This window comes from Lolium rigidum, chromosome 2, assembly GCF_022539505.1.
Source record: "Lolium rigidum isolate FL_2022 chromosome 2, APGP_CSIRO_Lrig_0.1, whole genome shotgun sequence".
Classification (NCBI taxonomy): domain Eukaryota; kingdom Viridiplantae; phylum Streptophyta; class Magnoliopsida; order Poales; family Poaceae; genus Lolium; species Lolium rigidum.
The window spans coordinates 276938149-276961882 of record NC_061509.1 but is presented as its reverse complement, the minus strand read 5'-3'; the positions used below and the strand labels follow the sequence as shown (position 1 = coordinate 276961882).

General features: G+C 46.8%; 1 protein-coding gene across 1 annotated transcript; it reads left to right on the top strand.

Annotated features, from left to right (window-relative positions):
- Positions 1–11864: 11864 nt before the first annotated feature.
- On the top strand, positions 11865–12609 carry LOC124688878 (pathogenesis-related protein 1-like). The gene is made up of 2 exons (XM_047222495.1): positions 11865–12123; positions 12210–12609. Exons 1-2 carry the CDS (start codon positions 11937–11939, stop codon positions 12476–12478), a joined length of 456 nt encoding a protein of 151 aa, XP_047078451.1. The 5' UTR covers positions 11865–11936; the 3' UTR covers positions 12479–12609.
- The last annotated feature ends 11125 nt before the right edge of the window (positions 12610–23734 follow it).

Genomic DNA, 23734 nt, shown 5'->3' with positions numbered 1-23734 from the left:
GCGGCATGCGCCCCTCGCGGAGGAAGGCGGCGGCGACGGCGGCGGCGACGACCATGGAGCCACATAAATACCTACACTAATAAATGGTGGTGGCAGGATGTGGGCCCCACATAGTTTCTGTGGCGCACTACCCAAGCGTGCGCCACAAAATTAAGCTATTTCTGTGGCGCACCCAGAATGGTGCTCCACAAAATAATATTCTGTGGCGCATTTTTAGTGGTGCGCCACAAAAATAAGCTCCGCCTATAAGGGTTTTCCTACTAGTGCAACACGCACAATGTGATTTACCTTCATCTCACCATTGTCGCTCAACCACTGAATATAGTATGGATGCGGGTGCGGTAGATACTTCAACTTCAGCTTGGTACACAACTCTTTGCTTGCTAAATTGCGGCAACTCCCGCCATCAATAATGACCTTGCAAGCCTTGTCAGGACCAACTAAAGCCTTTGTTTGGAACAAATTGCAGCGCTAAGTAGATGCACTAGGCAACACATTAAGAGCACGCTGCGACACAACAATGGTGCGAGCATCAGACGGATATGCATCTTCACCATCAGTGTCATAGTCATCATCGTCTGGAGCATTAGGATCAACATCATCTACAGTCTCATACTCATTGTCCTCACTGATAATCATGACTTTGCGGTTAGGACAATCTCTCTTGAAGTGACCTTTGCCACCACATGTATGACAAGCCATATCACGGTTGCGCGCAGTAGACATGTTAGAACCACTCGTACTTGCAACAGATTAGGACTTCTTTGCATTGGACACATTGGAAACCGACTTGCTAGGCGGAGTAGAGTAAGGTGCAGAGCGCGTTGATGCCGCCGGCGCCGTAGGTGGGGCGCACACAGCGTGAAGCGCCCATCTCCCGTAGCACGACCTTTAACCTTTGCTTCTTCAGTCAACTGTGATTCAGCTTCTCTTGCATGATGTAACAATTGACTCATATTGGTGTAACTGTAGTGACGAACAATGCCTTTGATATCATACTTCAATCCATTGAGAAAACACTGCATTGTCATCTCTAGAGACTCACAGACATGGCCACGTTGCATAAGCATCTCCATCTCCATGTAGTATTCATCCACAGTCTTCACACCTTGCCTCAATAGGGTCAACTTATCATATATTGTACGCAAATAATTAGTGGGCACGAAACGAGAATTCATCGCCTCCTTCATAGCACGCCATGTGACAATAGGCTGCTCACCATCCTCTTGTCGATTACGAACAAGCACATCCCACCAACGCAATGCATAGCCATCAAATTCGGAAGAAGCAAGCTTGATCTTCCTATCTTCAGTGTAATTTGGATGTAAGCGCCATAACTTCTCAATCTTGAGCTCCCAAGTGAGGTATACTTCAACATCAGCCCCTCCTTCAAACTTGGGTATGGAGAACTTAGGCTTTCCCAATCCATCGTCCTCATCAAGTCCACGACCATGACGTCCAAGTTCAGCCTAACCACGAGGTCGGTTACCGCGTCCAACACCACGACCAACACCAGGTGCTTCATCCTGAAGATCAGGGTCTTCATCCTCTTGTTGCTGTTGATTTGTAAGGTTCTCAACAGACATTTGCAAAGTTCGAAGAGTGCGTTGAATATCCGTCATTTGATCTTGCATTGTAGTGACGGTCTCATTAGTAGCATCCAGCTTTTGAGAGAACTCTTGGACCGTCCCTTTAAGCTCATCATCCTGAGCGCGGAATTCTTGTCGCATATCATTACGAAGAGCCTCATACTACCTCCATGTCATCAAATCCGTGGAGTTCTTGTTCTCCTGGTTAAAAAATTTTCATCACTAGCAGACATGGTTAGTAGGTTAGTGCACTAAATCAAAAATATATGGTAGTACTCTCACAACTCACTCAAAACTAATAAGAAAAGGAAATCTTACCGCTCCAAAGTGAATTAGTATTGCTTACCACTTGTAGTAACAACTAGTGCACGGATGTAGCGAAGCGAATATCAAGGGTATAAGAACAAATCACACGGCAAAGCAGGGTATATGTGGGGCTGTAGGTGGGCTACCTATTTGCACCAATAACAAGCTCTAGCGCTGACCGTAGACAACCAATGATACTCACACAAGGCGATAAATGTGGCAATGCAACTATATGGAGGAAAGGTTGCAATGCACTCGAGAGACACTAGCAAAGCTCAACGAAACAGGCACAAGATTGCTCAACTACAGGTGCAGAAAAGTAAACTAGGCCTTCACTTGATCTTACTAGCACTTGACACTTCTTCTTTTTGAATTTTCTTGTTGTAACGCGGTTATGTAGCTCTTTTTGCTTCTTTTCAACTTTCTGTTTTTTTTGATTTTATGACACATCTCCTTGATAACACGGCCAACAAAATAATGCAAAGCACCAAAACCCTAATGAGCAGCCAGTCGAGCGGTAAAACTAGTCTCTTCTGGGGAAGTTCCTAGTCACTTATATCGATAGGCTGTGTCTATGGTTGGGAAACAAGCACACTGTACGCTATGTGGACTCGGAGTAACAAAAACTGAAAATAGATGATAATAGAGACTCAAACCCTAAAAATTCTAGATACAAGAAAAAGATACGCAAAAACAACTACGAAAAGCGACTAAAACTTGAAATTAGTGCAATCTAAGGCTATGGTAAACCCTAACCCTATTTTTTGGCATTTTCTGGATAGAAAACACTCACAACTCAACTATGGGGTGGATTGTGGATGGCTTACCGAGGGAACCCGAGAATCTGATACCAAGATGACAAGGGGTAGCCCGATCTTCTCAGTAAGCAACAGTGGTGATGATGATCACGGGGTGATTGCAGCGGAGGTAACTTGGATGAAGTGGATGATAACTTGTATGACGCAACGAGATCTCTCGATTGGTCCCTATCGCCAATGCAACAGCTCTCAACCCCGCAAGATATTCGCAACTCCACACACTTGCGCACGTAGCCGCCGACCACGAAGCGGTAAGTTGCAACCGTCTAATTCCCAATGGAACAACAGATCGCACAAGACTTCCGCATCTACACAATATCAAGCAATATGGTGTAGAGAATTCAATAGTTTTGCGGACCAAACAACCAAGAACTAGGGTTTATCTTAAACATGGTCTAAAGCAGCTAGGGGGCGTCCCGGGCACTTATATAGGCGTCCGGGACGACTTCGGTCGAAAAGATACAAGAATAACCGACCCAGAATAGATCCGGTCAAGACGGACTCGGACACGGCCGGTCCGGGGCTGGTCGACCGGGCTCGGGACCGGGTTGGCCGGTTCAAACCGGGCCAGGGACCGGGTTGCAACCGGGCGCGGGAATTGTCGCGCAGTAACGCTCCCGGTTGGCATCATCGTGGCGCCCGGTTGGCGCCGGGGTGGATCCGGCCTGCCGCCCGGTTGGACCGGGCCAGGGACCGGGCGCGCCGGCGTGGCGGCCGGTCTGACCGGGTGCTGGGCCGGCCTGGACTTCGTCTTCTTCTCTCGCACATGCCTCCTGCTCCTCCCTCGCGCGTCCATGAGATATCTTCATGTCCAGCTCCTTGTCCAGCTCCACGTCCATCTTCACGTCCAGCTGCTCCTCTCCTCCTCGTGCGAGGCTTGTCTCCTCTTCATACCTGATGATACATAAGTAATAGGACTTAGGTAGTATAAAGTTCTGATCAATCAAAGTATCGTTTAGGAACAAGTTCACCTGTTGTTTAAGTAGCTTCGCACGAGCTCTTGTAATAGGTCCAATCCAAACTTCATTGGACTTGAGCTTCACAGCAGGTTCATCTTTAGTTGGTAATGATGGAGGTGGTAGTGTGGTAGGGATGTCCTCATCATTGCTGTTGCTCACCATGCCAAGAAAGTTTATTATTTGCCCTACCCATGCCAGAAAGCGGAACTCAAGGGTTGGGAAGTCGTCTTCCAGGTATCTCCACATGGTAACCTACCGATTCGCTTTGAGGATGATTACAACAATATTGACCCTGTGACATACGAGGGTATTTTCTATCAAGAGGAACAAGACTTTGGGGACTTTATGTTAGAACCGTTTGTTGAAGAGGACCTCGGGAACGATGCAGAAACTCGTGGTGAGTCAGTGGTGGATCTAAAGGACATATCTATGCTCGAGAAGTTACTTGAGGCGAATGCCAATTATGATGAGCCTCCACCCATCGACCCTTGAACTTTGTACTCAAAAGATAGTGATAGTGATAGTGAGAAAGAGAAAGGGACAAAGTATGAGAGTGAGAGTGAGAGTGATGATGGCTGGTGAGGGTCTTTTATTCTTAGTATTTATTTGTCAACATGCTTCTTAATTGCATTATGCCTTTTATTCTAAGTATCTTCATTTTATTTTTCAACATGCTTCTTAATTGCATTGTGCCTTTTATTCTAAGTATTTTCATTTTATTATGTCTTTGTTCTTAACTGTTTTCTTTTTCTCAATACAGGTGACTGAATAATATGAGCAGCGGCAAGGCAGACTCGGCGAGCTTGCTTAGGATGATGGCATATGTGAAGAGGAATCTTCCTAGAGTGCCTAGACAGAGTGTGAGACCCACGCAGCCCAATCCGCGTTATGCCGATGGTACCGATGTAGGGCGAGGTGGAGTGTAACATCCCAAAAATTTCAAAATCAATAAAGAGACCATCTCCCTTGTTCAAATTTTGGAGCTAACAAAAACTCTATTTGAATTATATGTGTTGCATAGTATGAATGCATGTTTGTGTGACTTTTCCATGCTATGTGTTTGAAGTGCTTGACATTATCTCTAAACCCTAAACCTTGATCATTTGGATCAAAGGGAAGCGACAAAGTTTAGAAAATAAAACAACCCCACATAGGCCATGAAATTTTGCAATCTTAACCTAGGCATCCTAGCTTGTGCCAATGTTTGGAAATATCTAAAGTCAAAGAATACCTTGAATCAAAAAACCCAAATCAAATCAAATTAAATGCAAAACCATGCAAATGTGATAATGGTCAAATTTGACATTCACATCGGGTACCACTTTGATCCTTAAGAGATTCTAAGCCAAATCCCCAACTCTTGCACTCATCCAAGACCTCATCAACTTGAACACTTTTGTTGTTACCACTTGACTAGTTCTTTCCATTGAATATAAGCAAGCCAAGGTGCAACATCAAATCAGATTCTAGATTAGGTCACTTTTGGATTTTCACAAACTTGCTTCTTTTTGCACACCACCACCACCAACTTGTGCCAAATATTATTTGAATCAACTTCACCAATTTTTTTGGCAAAATTCAAAAGTGAAGCTCTTGCGGCCATTGTGTCAAACACATGGCAGCCACTAATCTGCCAACCCCCTACATGCTTATACCCAGCGGGTTTTGACCTAAATCATCAAGCCTATGTCATCAACAACACCCTCTTGCACCCAGCAAACAAAGCCAAGCCTCAGAGACGTAGTTTGTGCACAAATTCTTCAAGGACATGACCATGCTGTGGTGGCCATGTCACTCCCGTGCCAACTCCCCTCTCCTTTCATCTCTTACATGATTACACAAAAATAAATGGGAAATTGATTGCCATGTTGAGATACTCATTTGTGCCATGAACATTCTTTGATTAACTTGATGATGGAGCATCTTCATCATTTAACCTTCTTCGACCGTAACCATGGAGCATCTTCATCATTTAACTTGATGCTTGGATCAATGTTCACTCTGAAGGGTGGAATTTCATCAAACTTATTATAATCTTCTGACATTTCTGTCTTGTCCTCCACTCCCACGATGTTTCTTTTTCCAGAAAGAACTATGTGGCACTTTGGCTCATCGTTTGATGTATTCATTTCCTTATGTTTCCTTTTTCTTGGTTTGGTAGACATATCCTTCACATAGAAAACCTGGGTCACATCCTTGGCTAGGCCGAATGGTTCGTCTCTATACACAAGATTGTTCAGATCCACTGTTGTCATTCCATACAACTTGTCTACCTGAACCCCGCCTCCGGTTTTGTTGACCCATTTGCAATCTAAACAAAGGGACCTTAAAAGAAGGTCCATAGTCAAGTTCCCATATATCCTCTATGTAACCATAATATGTGTCATTTGGGCCTTCATTGTTTATTGCGTCAAATCGGACACCACTGTTTTGGTTGGTGCTCTTTTTATCTTGGGCGATCGTGTAAAATGTATTCCCACTTATCTCGTACCCTTGGAAAGTCACTACAGTCGAAGATGGTGTCTGGGCCAACAAGTACAGCTGATCTTCAATATCGATGTTATTTAGGAGATGTTTTTGCAACCAACCGCCGAAAGTCGACATGTGTTCACGTCTAATCCAATCGTTCGACTGCCCCGGGTTCTAGGAGCGTACAAAGTTCTTGTGGTCATCGATATACGGAGCCACCAAGGTGGAACTTTGTAGAACTGTGTAGTGTGCTTGAGTCAAAGAAATCCCGTCCCTACATATCATTGATTTCCTTCCTAGCGTGCCTTTTCCACTTAGACTCCCCTCATGCCGCGATTCAGGAACACCAATCGGCTTAAGGTCAGGAATAAAGTCAACACAGAACTCAATGACCTCCTCTATTCCATAGCCCTTGGAGATGCTTCCTTCTGGCCTAGCACGGTTATGAACATATTTCTTTAAGAATCCCATGAACTTCTCGAAGGGGAACATATTGTGTAGAAACACATGACCGAGAATGGAAATCTCATCGACCAGGTGAACGAGGAGATGTGTCATAATATTGAAGAAGGATGGTGGGAACACCAGCTCAAAACTAACTAGACATTGGACCACATCATTCTGCAACCTCGGTAGAATTTCTGGATTTATTACCTTCTCGAGAAATTGCATTGAGGAATGCACATAGCTTCACAATGGGCAGTCGAACATTTTCCGGTAGAAGCCCCCTCAATGCAATCGGAAGCAACTGTGTCATTATCACGTGATAGTCATGAGACTTCAGGTTCTGGAATGTTTTCTTCTCCATATTTAGTATTCCCTTTATATTGGAGGAGAAGCCAGACGGGACCTTGATACTGGTCAGACATTCAAAAAATATTTCCTTCTCTGCTTTTGTAAGAGCGTAGCTGGAGTAATGATGTCTTTTATCTGTCTCATGCAGTTTTTTGGGGTCTTTCCTACGTTGCTGGTCCTCCCGTGCTTCTGGTGTATCTTTTTTCTTCCCGTACACGCCCAGAAATCCTAGCAGGTTCACGCAAAGATTCTTCGTCATGTGCATCACATCGATTGAAGAGCGGACCTCTAAGACTTCCCAATAGGGTAGATCCCAAATATATAGATTTCTTCTTCCACATGGGCGCGTGTCCGGCAGCGTCATTCGGAACAGACCGTCCTCCAGGACCCTTTCCAAATATTACATCTAGATCCTTGACCATACCAAATATATCAACACCATCACGATGGGGAGGCTTCCTCCGGTGATCAGCCTCACCGTTGTAATGCTTGCCTTTCTTTCTTACGGGATGGGTATGCCTAAGAAATCGACGATGCCCCAGGTACACGAACTTCTTACATTTTTCCAAATAATCACCTTCGAGCTCATGTAAACAGTGCGTGCATGCATTGTATCCCTTGTTTGACTGTCCTGAAATGTTACCAAAAGCAGGCCAGTCATTGATGGTTACGAAAAGCAGCGCTCGTAGGTCAAATTCCTCCTTCTTGTGCTCGTCCCACGCAGGTACACCTGCTATGGACCACAGCTGTAGAAGTTCTTCGACTAATGGCTTCAGGTACACATCAATGTCGTTCCCGGGTTGCTTCGGGCCTTGTATGAGCACTGGCATCATAATGAACTTCCGCTTCATGCACAACCAAGGAGGAAGGTTATATATACAAAGAGTCACATGCCAGGTGCTATGGCTGCAGCTCTGCTCTCCAAAAGGATTCATGCCATCTGTACTTAGAGCAAACCTTAAGTTCCTTGCATCCTCTGCAAAGTTTGGGAACTCTCTATCGATTTTTCTCCATTGGGATCCATCAGCAGGGTGCCTCAACATCACGTCTTTCTTACGGTCTTCTTTGTGCCATCGCAACAACCTAGCATGCTCTTTATTTCTGAACAAGCGTTTCAGCCGTGGTATTATAGGAGCATACCACATAACCTTGGCAGGAACCCTCTTCCTGGGGTGCTCGCCCTCAACATCACCAGGGTCATCTCGTCTGATCTTATACCGCAATGCAGTGCACACCGGACATGCATCCAAATTCTCGTACTCACCACGGTAGAGGATGCAGTCATGAATGCATGCATGTATCTTTTTCACATCTAATCCTAGAGGGCAGACAATCTTCTTCGCTTCGTACGTACTGGCGGGCAATTCGTTACCCATTGGAAGCTTCCTCTTAATTATTGTCAGCAACTTTCCAAATCCTGAGTCAGTGACACCATTTTCATTGCAACAATTCCAGTGTGCTGCCTAGCTTTTTATGGCCATCTTTGCAAGTTGGGTATAACAATTTGTTGTGATCTTCTATCATCTTGTCGAAGGCCAACCTTTCCTTTTCAGTTTCAAATTCTCTCCTTGCATCAGCAATGGCCCGACCAAGATCATTATCAGCAGGCTCATCTAGTGCCTCTTGATCTTCTGCTTCATTGTCTTCATTGCCTTCTGCAGTGTCATCGTATTCAGGGAAATTGGGATAACCGTCATCATCCTCTTCCTCTTCTTCATTGTCTTCCATCATAACCCCTCTTTCTCCGTGCTTGGTCCAACAATAGTAACTCGGGCATGAAACCGTCCCGTGAAGGTGGCCGTGAATGGTACTCGAGTAAGCGTAATTTACGATATTCTTACAGTTAACACATGAACAATACATGAAGCCACCATGTTTCTTTGCCTTAACCACGGTCATAAAATTACTCAGTCCCGAAGTGAACTCGTCAAAGTGTCGATCAATGTACATCCATTGCCGATTCATCTGCATGATATAATTAAGCTTATCAAAAACCATTACAGAACATCACGATGTATATATACACATGCATTTTATCAATTACAGATGAAAGGATAAAGTTGTTAACCTCGATGGAGAAGAAAAAAGCAAGTTAAGTGTGACTTGATTTGTGTGAACTCAAGTGGCAAAACCCCGTAAGCATTTCATCGAACACCTCTTGTGCATGTGAAGAGAGCAAAGCAATACACCCCTCTTCTGAGAAGAAAGTGAAAAAATGGCTAAGTGTGGCTCACACTTGGGCAGGGGCAAGGTTATATAGGCAGATTGGGGACTTTGTACCGGTTTGTAATACAAACCGGGTCCAAAGGGTGGGCCTATGGTCCCGGTTTGTACTACAAACCGGGACTAAAGGGTCCCGAGGCCTGACACGGCCTGCCGCGCCCTTCCACCGCCTCTTTAGTCCCGGTTTGTAGTACAAACCGGGACCATAGGCCGCTAACGGACATGCACCAGTGAGTGGGGTCGCCCAGCGCGAAACGAACCGGGACCAATGCTCCCCTTTAGTCCCGGTTTGGTTCAGAACGGGGACATTTGCTCCTAGGGGCTTGGGATCTAAGGCCTCTTCTCCACTAGTGAGGGGCACGACGGCAGTGTCCTACGATGGCGGTGCTCGAGGGCGAAACCTTGGTCCGATGAAGCGGTGGAGCCTTGTCAGCTGCGTGCTCGGCATCGTTCCTCTATGACCACGGGCGACACGGGTAGCCGGTTCCTCGGCCGGTCTAAGCCTCGCCAATGCCCGGTGGGGGATTTGGGTGGCTGGCCTCCTCTGGCGGAGTGGCATCGTAGTGGTGTTGGTGAGCCGCTAGCGGTCGAGGTCTCCGATCTGATCAGCTGTCACACTGGACCAAATCAGGTTAGGACAACTCCAAGAAAGCCATGAGGTGCCCGTTGATCCAGAGGAGTTTCCACGTGATAATTTGAGATCCATCTTGTTCTGGCTGTCAAAGAACGGGCAACGTATACACACATCTTGGTAGGAACTCCTTCTTCGAGACGAGTGTAAAATTAGAGCTCAGTTTTCGTTGCATTTGATTGATGCGCATGGAATGCTAGCCTTGCGCAGACATTTTGTGAACTGACAGATGTGTCTAAAGGGCTGATTGTAAGGACACTCGTGCGTCTGGACCAAACATGCAGTACCCACATACGGATCAATTTATGGACGTTAAGCTATGTGTGGCTATTCAGCCTACTACTCATCACTGAACATCGACATGTATGGACTATCACGAGACTCGAAGCAAGAGAATTAAGAACCGTATGCTTTCGGCGCTATGGCACGTGGCATGCGGCCATCATGCGCTTGCAAGTTGCAAGATCTTCTCATGGTCGCAGAACGGCTACTCAGCTAGATATGCGCAACACGAAGCAACATCATGGCGAGCATTTGCAGCCACCATGCACCCAACGGTTACTTGGCTAGATATAGGGCTTATCTTGCTTCTTGGAAGAGGAAAAATGATCCGTATTTGACAACATCTCTAACCAGTTCACATTGGATGCATCCTTACGAATCTTTTGCTTTTTATCTAGATGTGTATTCTTCTCTTTTCATTATCTAGCTGGCTGCACAATTTGCCTGGCTAGAGCTAATATTCCTATGTATTGTCATATTTCATGGGTTTCTCTTGTACTGTAAATTTGCCATGTGGCTAACTTTTACTCAATTTAGTTCTCTCTGCACATTAGATGTTAGCAAAGATAATTTGAAGTATATAGAAAACTGATTGTATCAAACATGTACTGGGCGAGAAAGTGTACATTATTTTCCGTTAGAAAATACTCCAGGTAGAAATGTTGTTAGAATCGTGATTTTGAATCAGATTGAAACCTCCGTGGTAGGATCGCAAAACGTACGATCTTAACTTTTAGAATCGTTAGATTCTACTTAGCAAAATCGTTGAATCGCTCTAGTCAATTTGAGTCGTAAAATCGTAGAATCACATAGTGGAATCATGATTCTGACAACTATACCAGTTAGTGTATTTTGTTGGTGCAGAGAAGCTTGGTACGGCAATAGAGGAGTGTGGCATATCCATGTAAATGGACTCGTGTAAGATCATAGGGGCTTTCATATTATTCTTTAGCTTTTATCTTTTTCATGCTTGCTCAACCCATGTTTATTTTTATGCAGAATGTAAATGCTGATGGCTTGTATGTACTCTAATGCTCTTCTCTTTTTCTCTTTTCATTTGGGTCAAGTCTGACTAGAATATTATTCTAGGACTAAGAATTAATTTATTTTCAAACTGATCCATTTACGAAATATTATTTACTAGTCCTTTATATTGGAATTAGTCACTAGTCAAATGTTTTGATCTTGGGTTATCCTTAGTAATATTATCTGGGAGATTGCAACCAAAATATTCACTAGACTACTATTTATGAACTTTCTACCAAGAGTTACAATACTTATTTTAGTCCTGCTTAATTAAACATTTCGTTTTATTCTGCCCTGCCTCATCATTGCCTTATTATGGTTCATAAAGATACCGTTGATTTTGTTTCTTAAGCCAGAAAAAATGGACATGCTTGGTGCACATGGCAAACAAGATTTTGGCATCTCCCATGTGTGACAAGTGAATCTATTTCCTACCCATGATGAATAGCTCTACAACTCTTAGTTAGGCATCACTACCGAGTGTGCCATGACGAATACGCATTGGACGCTTCCTTATACATAACATGTGCCCGTACTCGTATTTTGCTTTAAAAAAAATCTTGAAAACTCATTCTTCTTTTTTACTTAATTTCTTCATCAATATGGCCATGCATTTTTCCTGCACGCGCAAAGCTTTCTAGAGTGTGCTTTTAGGCCAATCGAGTGGCACCACCAATCTGAAGAAAAAGATCGATGGGCCTAGCTTCATGAGCATATACTTCATCTATTTAAGGGGGTTCGTTTCCTCTCTCCAGGCAAACTTCACACATCACATCTCCTCTAAGCAATAGTGTCGTATCACACCATCCGCACACAGTTGTAGTTGATAATCATATCAATGGCCTCCACCAACAGCTGGACCCTTGAGCTCGAGTCAAAGGTGTCTGCGCCGCGCAAGTTCCGCGCATGTGTCATGGATTGGCATACTCTTGCACCCAAGCTCGCCCCCCACGTCATCGACAACGCCCACCATGTTGAGGGAGATGGTGGCATCGGCACCGTCAGACACTACAATTGTGGCTCGGGTACGCATACCACACATATGATATAAATTCATGTCACCTGCTGTCTAGCAGAATGTTCGAATCATAACAAGAAGTTGGTCGTGCAGCTGTGCCCTTCAACGCCATGAAGAAGAAGGTTGAGTTCCTCGACGTGGACAAGTGTGAGTGTAAATACACCATCGAGTGTGACGGTGTTGAGACATCCACGTGGAACATCAAGATGAAACCAACAGCCAGTGGAAGTGTTGCAATGGTGGAATGCACGTCCAAGGGCGCACACGCTAATGACATGATGCTCAAGGCCAAGGAATCTGCGGCTGAAATGTTCAAGAGCGTTGAGGCCTATCTCATTGCCAACCCGAACGCCTACAACTAAGTTAGGAAAGCGGGATCATACATAATAATGTTGCTTTCTCCCCGATCGAATAAAACTGCTCCAACCACAGTGATATGCTAGAGCAAGCTGGGTGTGAACTTATGAAGTTAAATAAAAAGAAGTCGGGTCTAGATCTCGGTGTGTTTGTTTGTAACTTGTGTTGCCTGCTTATGTATCTTTCTCATGGATATGCACAAGAATAAAAGAAAGTCTGTGAAATACATGCCACTCTTATTTAAAATTAGTAGGTTCTTTCCAGCCATGAAAATATCAAGATTGAGAATTACGGTCTATCAGAAATGCACGTTAAGCAATAGGTAGAAAATGCACCACCGATGGCATGGATCCTTAACTTTTCGATAGCCCGGTTCTTGAGTTGATTTTCACTGAACAACAATTTCATCAAAAAGGATAAAAAAATAATGGTATCCATACAAGACTTTCAAGAATGAAATAAAATGAAAGACCTATAAAAAAATCAGAAAATCATCAACTATGCATAAAAGGTGTTAATTGTTAAATATAGATTAAACCGTATAAACTCATTCTTCTAGCTTGTACTAAGTTGTATTTTGTCGAAGCGCATCAAATTTCAAGAATATGAAATTGGAGGTATGAATAGTATGGACAGGCTCACGAGATTTCAAGGAAAGAATTTATACTAATCAAGCATGCAACACAAATAATGTGTGCTTTGGTAATTGCTCCCATGGCTGAATAAAGGCTACTTGTCCAGCTACATCCCTCGTCCCAAATAGTTCTCTAATCCTGCACTTGTAGGCCACAGAGTGGTTTCTAAATTGCTGGGATGCATCTCACAAAGGGAGAGCACTCGCGTCACCGGGATGGAGGCTACGCATAGCGTACAATATGTTATGTTTATCAAGGTCTCTCTCATCCTCTTCTTGTCACTTCACTCTTATCCATGCATGACTACGACTAGATAGATTTCATGAAACACATCTACCGGGTGGAGTTTCCGCGTTGCTCTCACCAGCGACGGGGGATTCCTCTCCGCCGCCAGCGCCTCAGAGCTGCCTCCCGTGCTTCCCCTCCCTCGCTGCCACCGATTGGAAACCACAGGAAATGTCTGGGCGATGTTGGTGGTGGCGAGGCCCACTTCTCCCTTCGCTCGGTGCAGGCGGTGCGAGACGGCAGGGCCCTGGTGCTTGGCAAGGGGCATAGCGGAAGTGTCCTACGATGGCGGTCCTCGAGGGAGAAGCCTTGTAGCGATGAAGCGGAGGAGCCTTGTCGGCTGCGTGCTCGGCATCATCCCACTATTACTACGGGCGGTGCGGGTGGCCGGTTCCTCGGTCGGTCTGAGCCTCGCCAATACCTGGTGGGGGATTGGGGTGGCTGGCCTCCTCTGGCGGAGTGGCATCATGGTGGTACTCGGTGAGCCGCTAGCGGTCGAGGTCTCCGATCCGATCACCGGACTTTCATGCCGGACAAAATCTAGCCGAGCATCCTGTGAGGTGGAGGCTACATCCGGAAGTTTGAATAAGACGTTTCCTGCCCTATCCTCGCTCCAGAGAGTGCGTCTACCGATGGCGGAGTGCGCGTGGATTCGTGTCACCGACATATCTTTTGCGACCTAGTCAGTTTTTCTTTTTGTTCGCATGGTTTCATGTTAGTCGCTTATGATCTATGACTATTATCATTGGCGATGGTTGTTGCTCTGGTGCACTGGTCCTTTGGGACCTTAGCACGACGACTTCCCTTTAGTCTTTCACAACAAGTTCTACTACGACAAGTTTTGCCCGACTCTGATGTTGAAGGGGCGAGCATGGCGGCACGCCTTCGGCTGTTTCTAGTGTTTGTAATCATCATGGTCTGAGTACCTATTTCTAATTTTTTTGGGCTTTTTGTACTAGTATTGATTGATGATTATTAATAGCTCCGTGAAATTTATTTTACACGGTGACACTACAAAACTCTGAACTTCAGTTAGCCAGCAGCTACACAAGTGTTATATCTGTGTTATATATCTGTTATCACCAGAATTTGACAGAGTCAGAGGTGGGTCGCGATCAAGATGGATTTGAAGATATATATATAGAAGAAATACGTGAATCGGCCTTACATGCAAAGTTTGGGCTAGTTGGCCCGTGTATCTGTAATATATTAGGATACGTGTCGGTTAGTTAGAGTTTTACCTCGTGCACGGTTAGGTGCACGCCTAAATTAGAAAGTCCCTTGGACTATAAATATGTATCTAGGGTTTATGGAATAAACAACAACCAACGTTCAACACAAACAAATCTCGGCGCATCGCCAACTCCTTCGTCTCGAGGGTTTCTCCGGTAAGCACCATGCTGCCTAGATCGCATCTTGCGATCTAGGCAGCACAAGCCTATCTCGTTGTTCATGCGTTGCTCGTGCTGAAGCCTTTTTGATGGCGAGCAGCGTAGTTATCTTAGATGTGTTAGGGTTTGCATTGTTCTTCGTATCATATGCTGTCGTAGTGCAACCCTCATGCATCTAGCCGCCCTTACACCTATCTTAGGTGTAGGGGCGGCACCCCGCTTGATCATAGTTTAGTAGATCTGATCCGTTACGGTTGCTCCTTGTTCATCAAGGATTAGTTTAATATCCGCAATAGTTAGGCCTTACAAAGGGTTGGAGGATCCAGCGGCGTGTAGGGTGACGTTTGCTAGCCCTAGAAAGGATGTTCCGGGGATCAACCTCGTGTTGATTTTTAGGCCCTGTCTAGGATCGGCTTACGGTCACCGTGCGCGAGCGCGAGGCCCAATCGTGAGTAGGATGATCCGATTATGCGGTGAAAACCCTAAATCGTCGTAGATCTTATTAGCTTTATCTTGATCAAGCAGGACCACCATATATTCGGACACCTTGTAGGAATCATGGGTGAATCGGCTCTTTGAGCCGATTCACAGGACAACCTGAGAGCCGATCGAGGCTCGTATTTAATGTTTACGTGTATGCCATGCAGGAAACTAAGAGAGGCATCATCCAACACCTTTCTGACCAGGTATAGGTCAGGTGGCACGCCCTTGCGATTGCATCGGACGTGTGACCAGGAGGCTTTGCGGGCCGTCGCTCTGAGGGACTGGGGCCAGCCGCAGCCCTAGTTGTTCCCGGCTCTACTGTGTTGCCCGTCTCTGCCCGCCAGTGGGTTTCTGACGTCAACATATTCTGGCACGCCCGGTGGGACCACCTTCGACATCCACCACATCGCCATCTACATCCGAGATGGCGGAAGGCACTCCGGTCAAGTACGAGGATCTGCCTGATGAGCTCAAGAAGAAACATGACGAGATCAAGGCAACCCTCGAAGCCGAACTCATCGGCTCTTTCCACGGAACCCGCTCCCATGGCGTCGGGTGGAAGGGGTTCACACCGAAGGCGCACTCGATGGAGTGGACCCGTCTGCCCCGTCGAAGAACGCACCAGGTCGCCGCGTCAGGAGATCAACTACATGGTGGCTCATTCGCTGCACCGCCACTCTGAGAGCCTGGTGAACACTTTGGAGCGTGTCGCTCTGCGCGTGGTCCAGGAAATCATGAGCCACCGGTATTCTCCGTCGGGACCAGCTCTGGGGACTTTCAAAGGAGAGATGCCAATCCAGTCCCATCCTCCGCTGCCGTTCGCATGGGCAGCACCGGAACTGCCGAACTCATCGGCATACGTCGTCTACAAGATTGGTGGTGATCCTACTGACTACCAATTCCTACTTGAGGCACCCAAGGAGATCCCGCACGGATACGCGTGCGCATACGTACCAGACTGCAATACCTGGGCACTCTCGAACCCGGTTGCAACAGCAGGGGCCTCTGGGACAACAGGAGGAACGTCAGGAGCAGATCTTGAGAAGCAAACGTGGCTAGCTAAGTATGCCACTCCGACAAACCTCCAAAGCCCAGCTCCTGCAGTTGGCTTAGAACCAGGAAAGCAAGCATGGCTGGTTAAGTATGCCACCCCGGCGAATCTTCAGGGTTCGGCACCTTCAGCCATCACCGCGGATCAGATTTGTGCAATCCTGAAAGATCGGTTCGGCATGATGCCGAAAAGGAAGACGTTCGGCTATACCAAGCCGTACCCCAACGACTACGAACTGATCCCGCTACCACCCAAATATCGGCTCCCGGACTTCACAAAGTTTAGTGGATCAGATGGTTCCAGCTCCATCGAGCATGTGAGCCGATATTTGGCACAGCTGGGCACGATCTCAGCATCAGATGAGTTGCGTGTGAGGTTCTTCGCACAGTCCCTCACAGGATCGGCTTTCGGGTGGTACACATCGCTGCCACCGAACTCCATCCGAACTTGGAAGCAGTTGGAAGAGCGAGTTCCATGAACGATATCACTCGGAGGCTTCCGAGGTTGGTATTGCCGATCTAGCACAAGTACGACGAAGCGCGGGGAGACAGGTGTCGAATACGTCCAGCGCTTCAGGACCATTAGGAACCGATGCTTTTCGGCTCATGTAAGTGAAAAAGAAGCAGTCAAGTTGGCGGTGGTGGGTCTCTCATCATCGATTAAGGACGTGGCCTCCCAAGCAGACTACCCTTCGTTGGCGCACATGGTGCAGAAGCTGTCAGCATATGAGCAGCGCCACCCAGATGTCTACCAGGACAAATTCAAGCGTGCGGTGACCCTGGTTGAGGAAGACGAGGATGAAGGTGCTGCGGGAGATCGAGAGGTTGCAGTGGCTGAATGAACTCGAGCGGCAGGCCCCGTGTCGTGCAAATGGGTGAAGCCACAAGGCCCTCCAAAAGGGTTCGACTTCGACGTGACCAAAACTGAGCAGATTTTTGATCTCTTACTCACGGAGAAGCATATAAAGGTACCCGAAGGCCACAAGATCCCCACGGTGCAAGAGCTGAACGGAAAGCCATACTGCAAGTGGCATAACACGTTCACCCACACCAACAACGACTGCAGGTTGTGGCGGCAGCAGATCCAAATGGCGATAGAAAATGGACGGTTAATTTTCAACCAGTATGCCATGAAGGTCGACACACACCCCTTCCCCGCCGTGAACATGGTGGAGTATACTTAACATGGAGGGCGCCAGCCGGATTTCTCGTGCAATATCAACATGGTATAACCTGGACACCACTCTGCTAAGGACGGAGATGAGGGCAGCTGCTCTCATAGCAAGGATACAGAGGAAGCCGCTCCACGCGATCGGCTCCGCCAAGACGGCAAGCGCTACGTTACAGAGGGAGAAGTGAAAAACATAAGATATCAGCGACCTCTCTCTGATCACCTCCTCAACAAGCATGTGAGTCAGTATGACCAACGCCGGCGATACGGCGATGATGATGAAAGAGATCATCTGGCTAGAGAAGCCAGAAGACATCGTCGGCACGATCGCGATGAGGAGGAGCATGAGCGCCGTACCAAGGAAAAGTCAGGGGAGCGAGACGACGAGGACAGGCATTGGGACTTTCCCTTCTTCAGACACTGCTGGGATTCAGGAATGAGCCGATTGCCTACAATCGGCAATTGCCCAGAATGCAACCAGAAGAAGAAGGAGACAGCCAACGTGTCTGTGTTCAAGCGCCTAGGGCCTCTCCCACCACAAAGCAAACGTGCTGAGTTCCCTCGGTTAGAAGATCTCGAGGATTCAGAAGACGAGGGGGAAGAAGAAGACAGGTACCACCGGCCAAGGTGGTGCCCTGATGGACTCAGCCGTTCCCAAAAGCGCAGGGTTCAGCGATTGCGCAGCCTGGAGGAAGCCGAAAGGTTATACTTGCATACATTGAGGAAGGCAAGACCGGATCTGGCTGCGAAAGTACAGCGAGCCCTGGATGAAGAGGGTCGTCCACGGAAAATGGAGTGGCGTCCCAAGCAAAGGAAAGCCGATGACGAAACATCGGCTGGCACAAACATGGTGCTCGTCCTTCCGACGAAGCTTAGTGCTCCACGATTACACGATGCACTCGAGGTGGACGACAGTAAGCGCACCAACATGATAAAGTCAGAGATTGGGCTGGTTTTATCCACCGGCCTGACCGAGTAGCAAGAACAAACCAATGAGCAAGTATGGCGAGGCTGATCCTTGTGATCGGCCCCAAAAAAAATTTTTATGGAGGAACATTACAAGACCTTCATCAAGCAAGCAACGTGGAGGCCGATTCTAGCAATCGGCCAAAATTATCCTCACCATCCGTTCTACCTGGGTTCAGCATGTAATCCAACAAGGGATACCTGAAGAGCCGATACCATCAATTCTCTTGACAGAATCGGCTCGGGGGGGCACCTAGGTGGATGAAACACGAGGATATGCAGTAGGAATGTCGTGCAAGTACCCAGCAGCCCAAGATATTCTTTGATGATGGGTATGGAGGTATGGGGGCCAATACATAAATCGGCCGTAAAAAAAAACAAAATTCAAAAATTTTTAAGCACAGCCGATGCATGGCCATCGACTCGAGAGGTAATCGGAGGATCAATGGAGCAGGAAGTGGACCCTCTCTTCAAGGATCTCTCGTGTTTGCAGTATCGGCTGGGGCAGTTTGAGGATCATGACCCTGACCAATGCCAAGAACAGCATGGACGTGCAGATCAGGTTAAGGAAGGAGCTGATCTGACCTGCAAGGCGCAAGAAGTAGACTGAAGAAGCTCGGGGGGCAGCTCACCCTGAAGGTTCTCTGCTCTGGGGAGTCGATGTTGTTAAAATCGGCTGGCTACGTCATGATTTGAGGCTAATGGCGGCACATTTGGCTGGTTCGCCTTGATTAAGGCTCGGGGGGCAGCTCGCCCTAAAAATCCTTGCTCTAGGGAGCCGATTTGGTTGGAATCGGCTAGCCCTACATCGCAACTGGTCTGGAGAGTGGCGTCTTTTGTTACGGAGTCATCAGTTTGAGAATCCAAGACAGTTCCAGGGCTCTCTTAAAGACGTCTGCTCAAGATCAAATCGCCAGCCTACTAAGATCGGCCGTGCCATCTTCATCGGCAGAGTTGGCTAGCTTGGAGGGATAACTGAATTGGCCTGTCTCGCAGATTATCATAAGAAACTGATGCGTTGCCATCAGTCATTAAGCATGAATTAGGCCAACAGTCGACAAGGTCAGGTGAGGCAAAATCGGCTAAATCAGCATAAAAGAAATCGGCGAAATCAAGTTAAAAGGAAATTCTTCATTAATATTGGGATTCCTTACAATGAAGAGCCGATTGCTCAAAAGAAGAACAAAAGAAGAGCCGATTGCTCAAGGGACTACTAGTCCTACATAACTACTCCTCGCTAGCGTCGTCGTCGGCGTCGCCATCGGCGCTACTGCCGGAGAAGTCCTCGCCGCTGCTGTCCCAGCCGTCGGCTGGGCTTCCTCCTCCTCCTCGTCATCATCATCACCCTCGCTATCCGCCCAGCTGCGGAAGCGCTTCGTTGGAGGATACCCAGCGGAGGAGGAGGAATCATCTTCCTCCTCCTCATCTTCTCCTTCCTCGTCGTCGTCGTCGTCCTCGCTGTCCGCCCACATACGGGAGCGCTTCTTCGATGGGAGCCTGGCGGAGGGGGAGACCTTGGTCTTCTCTGCTTCTCCTTCTTTCTTCTCCTTGTCAGAGGGGATGGGGTTCGCCCCGGAGCGGGGGTCGTCCTCTTCCTTGTTCTTCGGCGACGATTGGAGAGGGAGGCCTGAAGCAGAGGAGGAAGAGGAAGACATGGCTGTGGGGGAAGAGGGTTTTTTGGCGTTGGTGGGCAGAGCAGAGCAAGGGGATGGAGTGGTGAATCGTTTGGCACAGATAAATAAAAGGAGTGTAGTGGAGATTTAATGCTATGACGGTTCTCGAGGACGTGATGCCGAAATTGTCAATTCATACAGAGAAGCCCAGGAGGCGAGGCGTAATGATGGAAGATTCTGCGGCGGCTCCGCTCCGCCGCGACATGACCCGACGAAAGAAAAGCGTAATGATTTTGGAAATGTCATTTCCAAAACCAGGGGGGCATGTGTTATCACCAGAATTTGACAGAGTCAGAGGTGGGCCGCGATCAAGATGGATTTGAAGATATATATATAGAAGAAATACGTGAATCGGCCTTACATGCAAAGTTTGGGCTAGTTGGCCCGTGTATCTGTAATATATTAGGATACGTGTCGGTTAGTTAGAGTTTTACCTGTGCACGGTTAGGTGCACGCCTAAATTAGAAAGTCCCTTGGACTATAAATATGTATCTAGGGTTTATGGAATAAACAACAACCAACGTTCAACACAAACAAATCTCGGCGCATCGCCAACTCCTTCGTCTCGAGGGTTTCTCCGGTAAGCACCATGCTGCCTAGATCGCATCTTGCGATCTAGGCAGCGACAAGCCTATCTCGTTGTTCATGCGTTGCTCGTGCTGAAGCCTTTTTGATGGCGAGCAGCGTAGTTATCTTAGATGTGTTAGGGTTTGCATTGTTCTTCGTATCATATGCTGTCGTAGTGCAACCCTCATGCATCTAGCCGCCCTTACACCTATCTTAGGTGTAGGGGCGGCACCCCGCTTGATCATAGTTTAGTAGATCCGATCTGTTACGGTTGCTCCTTGTTCGTCAAGGATTAGTTTAATATCCGCAATAGTTAGGCCTTACAAAGGGTTGGAGGATACAGCGGCGTGTAGGGTGACGTTTGCTAGCCCTAGAAAGGATGTTCCGGGATCAACCTCGTGTTGGTTTTTAGGCCCTCGTCTAGGATCGGCTTACTGGCCACCGTGCGCGAGCGCGAGGCCCAATCGTGAGTAGGATGATCCGATTATGCGGTGAAAACCCTAAATCGTCGTAGATCTTATTAGCTTTATCTTGATCAAGCAGGACCACCATATATTCGGACACCTTGTACGAATCATGGGTGGATCGGCTCTTTGAGCCGATTCACGAGACAACCCGAGAGCCGATCGAGGCTCGTATTTAATGTTTACGTGTATGCCATGCGGAAACTAAGCGAGGCATCATCCAACACCTTCCCCGACCGGTATAGGTCGGGTGGCACGCCCTTGCGATTGCATCGGACGAGTGACCAGGAGGCTTTGCGGGCCGTCGCTCTGAGGGACTGGGGCCAGCCGCAGCCCTAGTTGTTCCCGGCTCTACTGTGTTGCCCGTCTCTGCCCGCCAGTGGGTTTCTGACGTCAACAATATCTTTGCAGCGTACGCAAAATATAGCAGCAGTACTACGTCTATGATTGATATTCCAACTTCCAAAACACAGATTAACATCAATCTCGCTGCATCCAGCACTTAGAGCATCTCCAGTCACGTCCCTCAAAAAGCGTCCGGCATAAATGATTTGGAGCACGTTTGAGACCGCGCCGGACAAAAAGAGACCAAAAATCTGTACAAAAAAGAGGCCCTTTCCAGCCGCGTCCCTCAAACAGCGTCCGGATGCATGCATTTTAATAAAGGGGACCACCCCATATGGGAAAAGTAGGTGAGAGAAAGTGTGGGGAAAGAGACAGCATGTGGAGACCAGGGGCTGTATGCATGCATATGGGCTCTCATTTGTGTCCGGCGTCCCGGTAGAGACTCTATACATAGAGTCTCTACCGGGGACGCCGGACACAAAATGAGGCTTTAATTAGCTTTGGGGGACGCGACTGGACAGTTTTTTTCCCCATTTCTTGTCCGCCGTCCCCCAAACGCCGTTTGGGGAACGCGACTGGAGATGCTCTTAAGCATGTACTTGTCTTCAGGAATATGTTTGATGCATGTCCCGGCCGGTGGTAGATCCCCGGCTAGACGTTGTACACATAGTGCAGGTGCTCCAGCCCCGGCCCCTCGTCCATGACGTTGTCGTCGAGCGAGTCGGCATGAGAGGATCAGAGGAGCATCTGATGTAGGCTCTACCTGCTGGCAAACTCTTCTCCCCTGCAGTCAGTTGTTAGGAGGTGTCGACATAATGGACTGATGTATCGGTCGATGGAGGTCACTCCAAAACAGTAGCTCAGATAAAACGTTTTCTCAAATCGAAGTTAAGCTACGGGTGTCTACTCAGCCTACTCCTCATCACTGAACAGTGGCATGCATAGCCTCGTCACAAGACTCGAACAAGAAAACTCAAGATTGTGTGCTTTCGGCGCTATGCCATGTAGTATGTGGCCAGCACGCGCTTGCAAGTTGCAAGCTCTTATCAGGGCCGTACAATGAATACATCTTGATATGCACACAACGGCTATTTGGCTGGATATGAATCAATCATCGCAGAGGATAGGGCTTATCTTATTTTTTGAAAGATGAAAAAGATCCATATTTAAAAACGTCTCTATCATCAGTTCACATTGGCTGCAATCTAGCTTACACATCACACCACTACAAAAGATGTGATACATATATTAACATTTGATGCATCCTTATGAATCTTTTCCTTTAAAAAAATCCAGATGTGAACTCTTCTCTATTCATTATCTACCTTGATGGCCCGCGTAATTTGGGCGAACTAAAGCTAATATATTTCGATGTAAATTATAACTTTTCCCTGTGGCTAGCGGAAATGCACATTTGATCTCGGTGCATATGCCCCCTTTACCTAGAAAATGTATTTTGAAATGCTAAAGAAATTAGGACGAAAATTTGGCATGTATATCTCGACATTCTATGTGCTTGCTAAAAGCTTCGTAAAAAACTGAAGTTCTTCGTAGCCTGTGAAAAAAGACAAAAAATGCTTCTTAAAAGCTATATTTTAGCTCCAATTTTTTTTCTTTTTTGCAGGGGGCACACAATAATTCATTGTTTCTTCAAACAACTTCGTGAGAAAGTAGGGTATGAATATATATATATATATATATATACGCGCATCATTTTGTTTTAAAATTTTGACACATTTTAATATTTTTAAAGTGCATTTCAAATAAAGGAGCATATGCACCCAGTAGAAAAAACACCATGCCCCCTGTGGCTAGCTCTTACTTAGCTTAGTTGTCGCTACACATTAGATGTTAGGAAAGATAAGTAAAAGTGTATAGAAAATTATTTGTATCAAATATGTACTTGATGAGGAAGCGTACCGTATTTTGGTTTTAATCAAGATCGCCCATTCTTCTCTTTTTCTTATTTTTTGATTAATCTGGCATGCATTTGTCTCTGTAACTAATTAAACATTAACAAGGCACAAAGCTTTCTAGAGTGTGCATTCAGGTCAATCGATTGGCCGACGGTGCCATCCAATTTGGAAATTACTAGATGGGCCTAGCTTCACCAATAGATTCTTCATCTATTTAAAGCGTTCATTTCCTCTCTCTAGGCAGTCTTCACACACCACATCTTCTATTGGTACGATAGTCTCATCTTACACCATCTGCACTCCGTTGTACTTGAT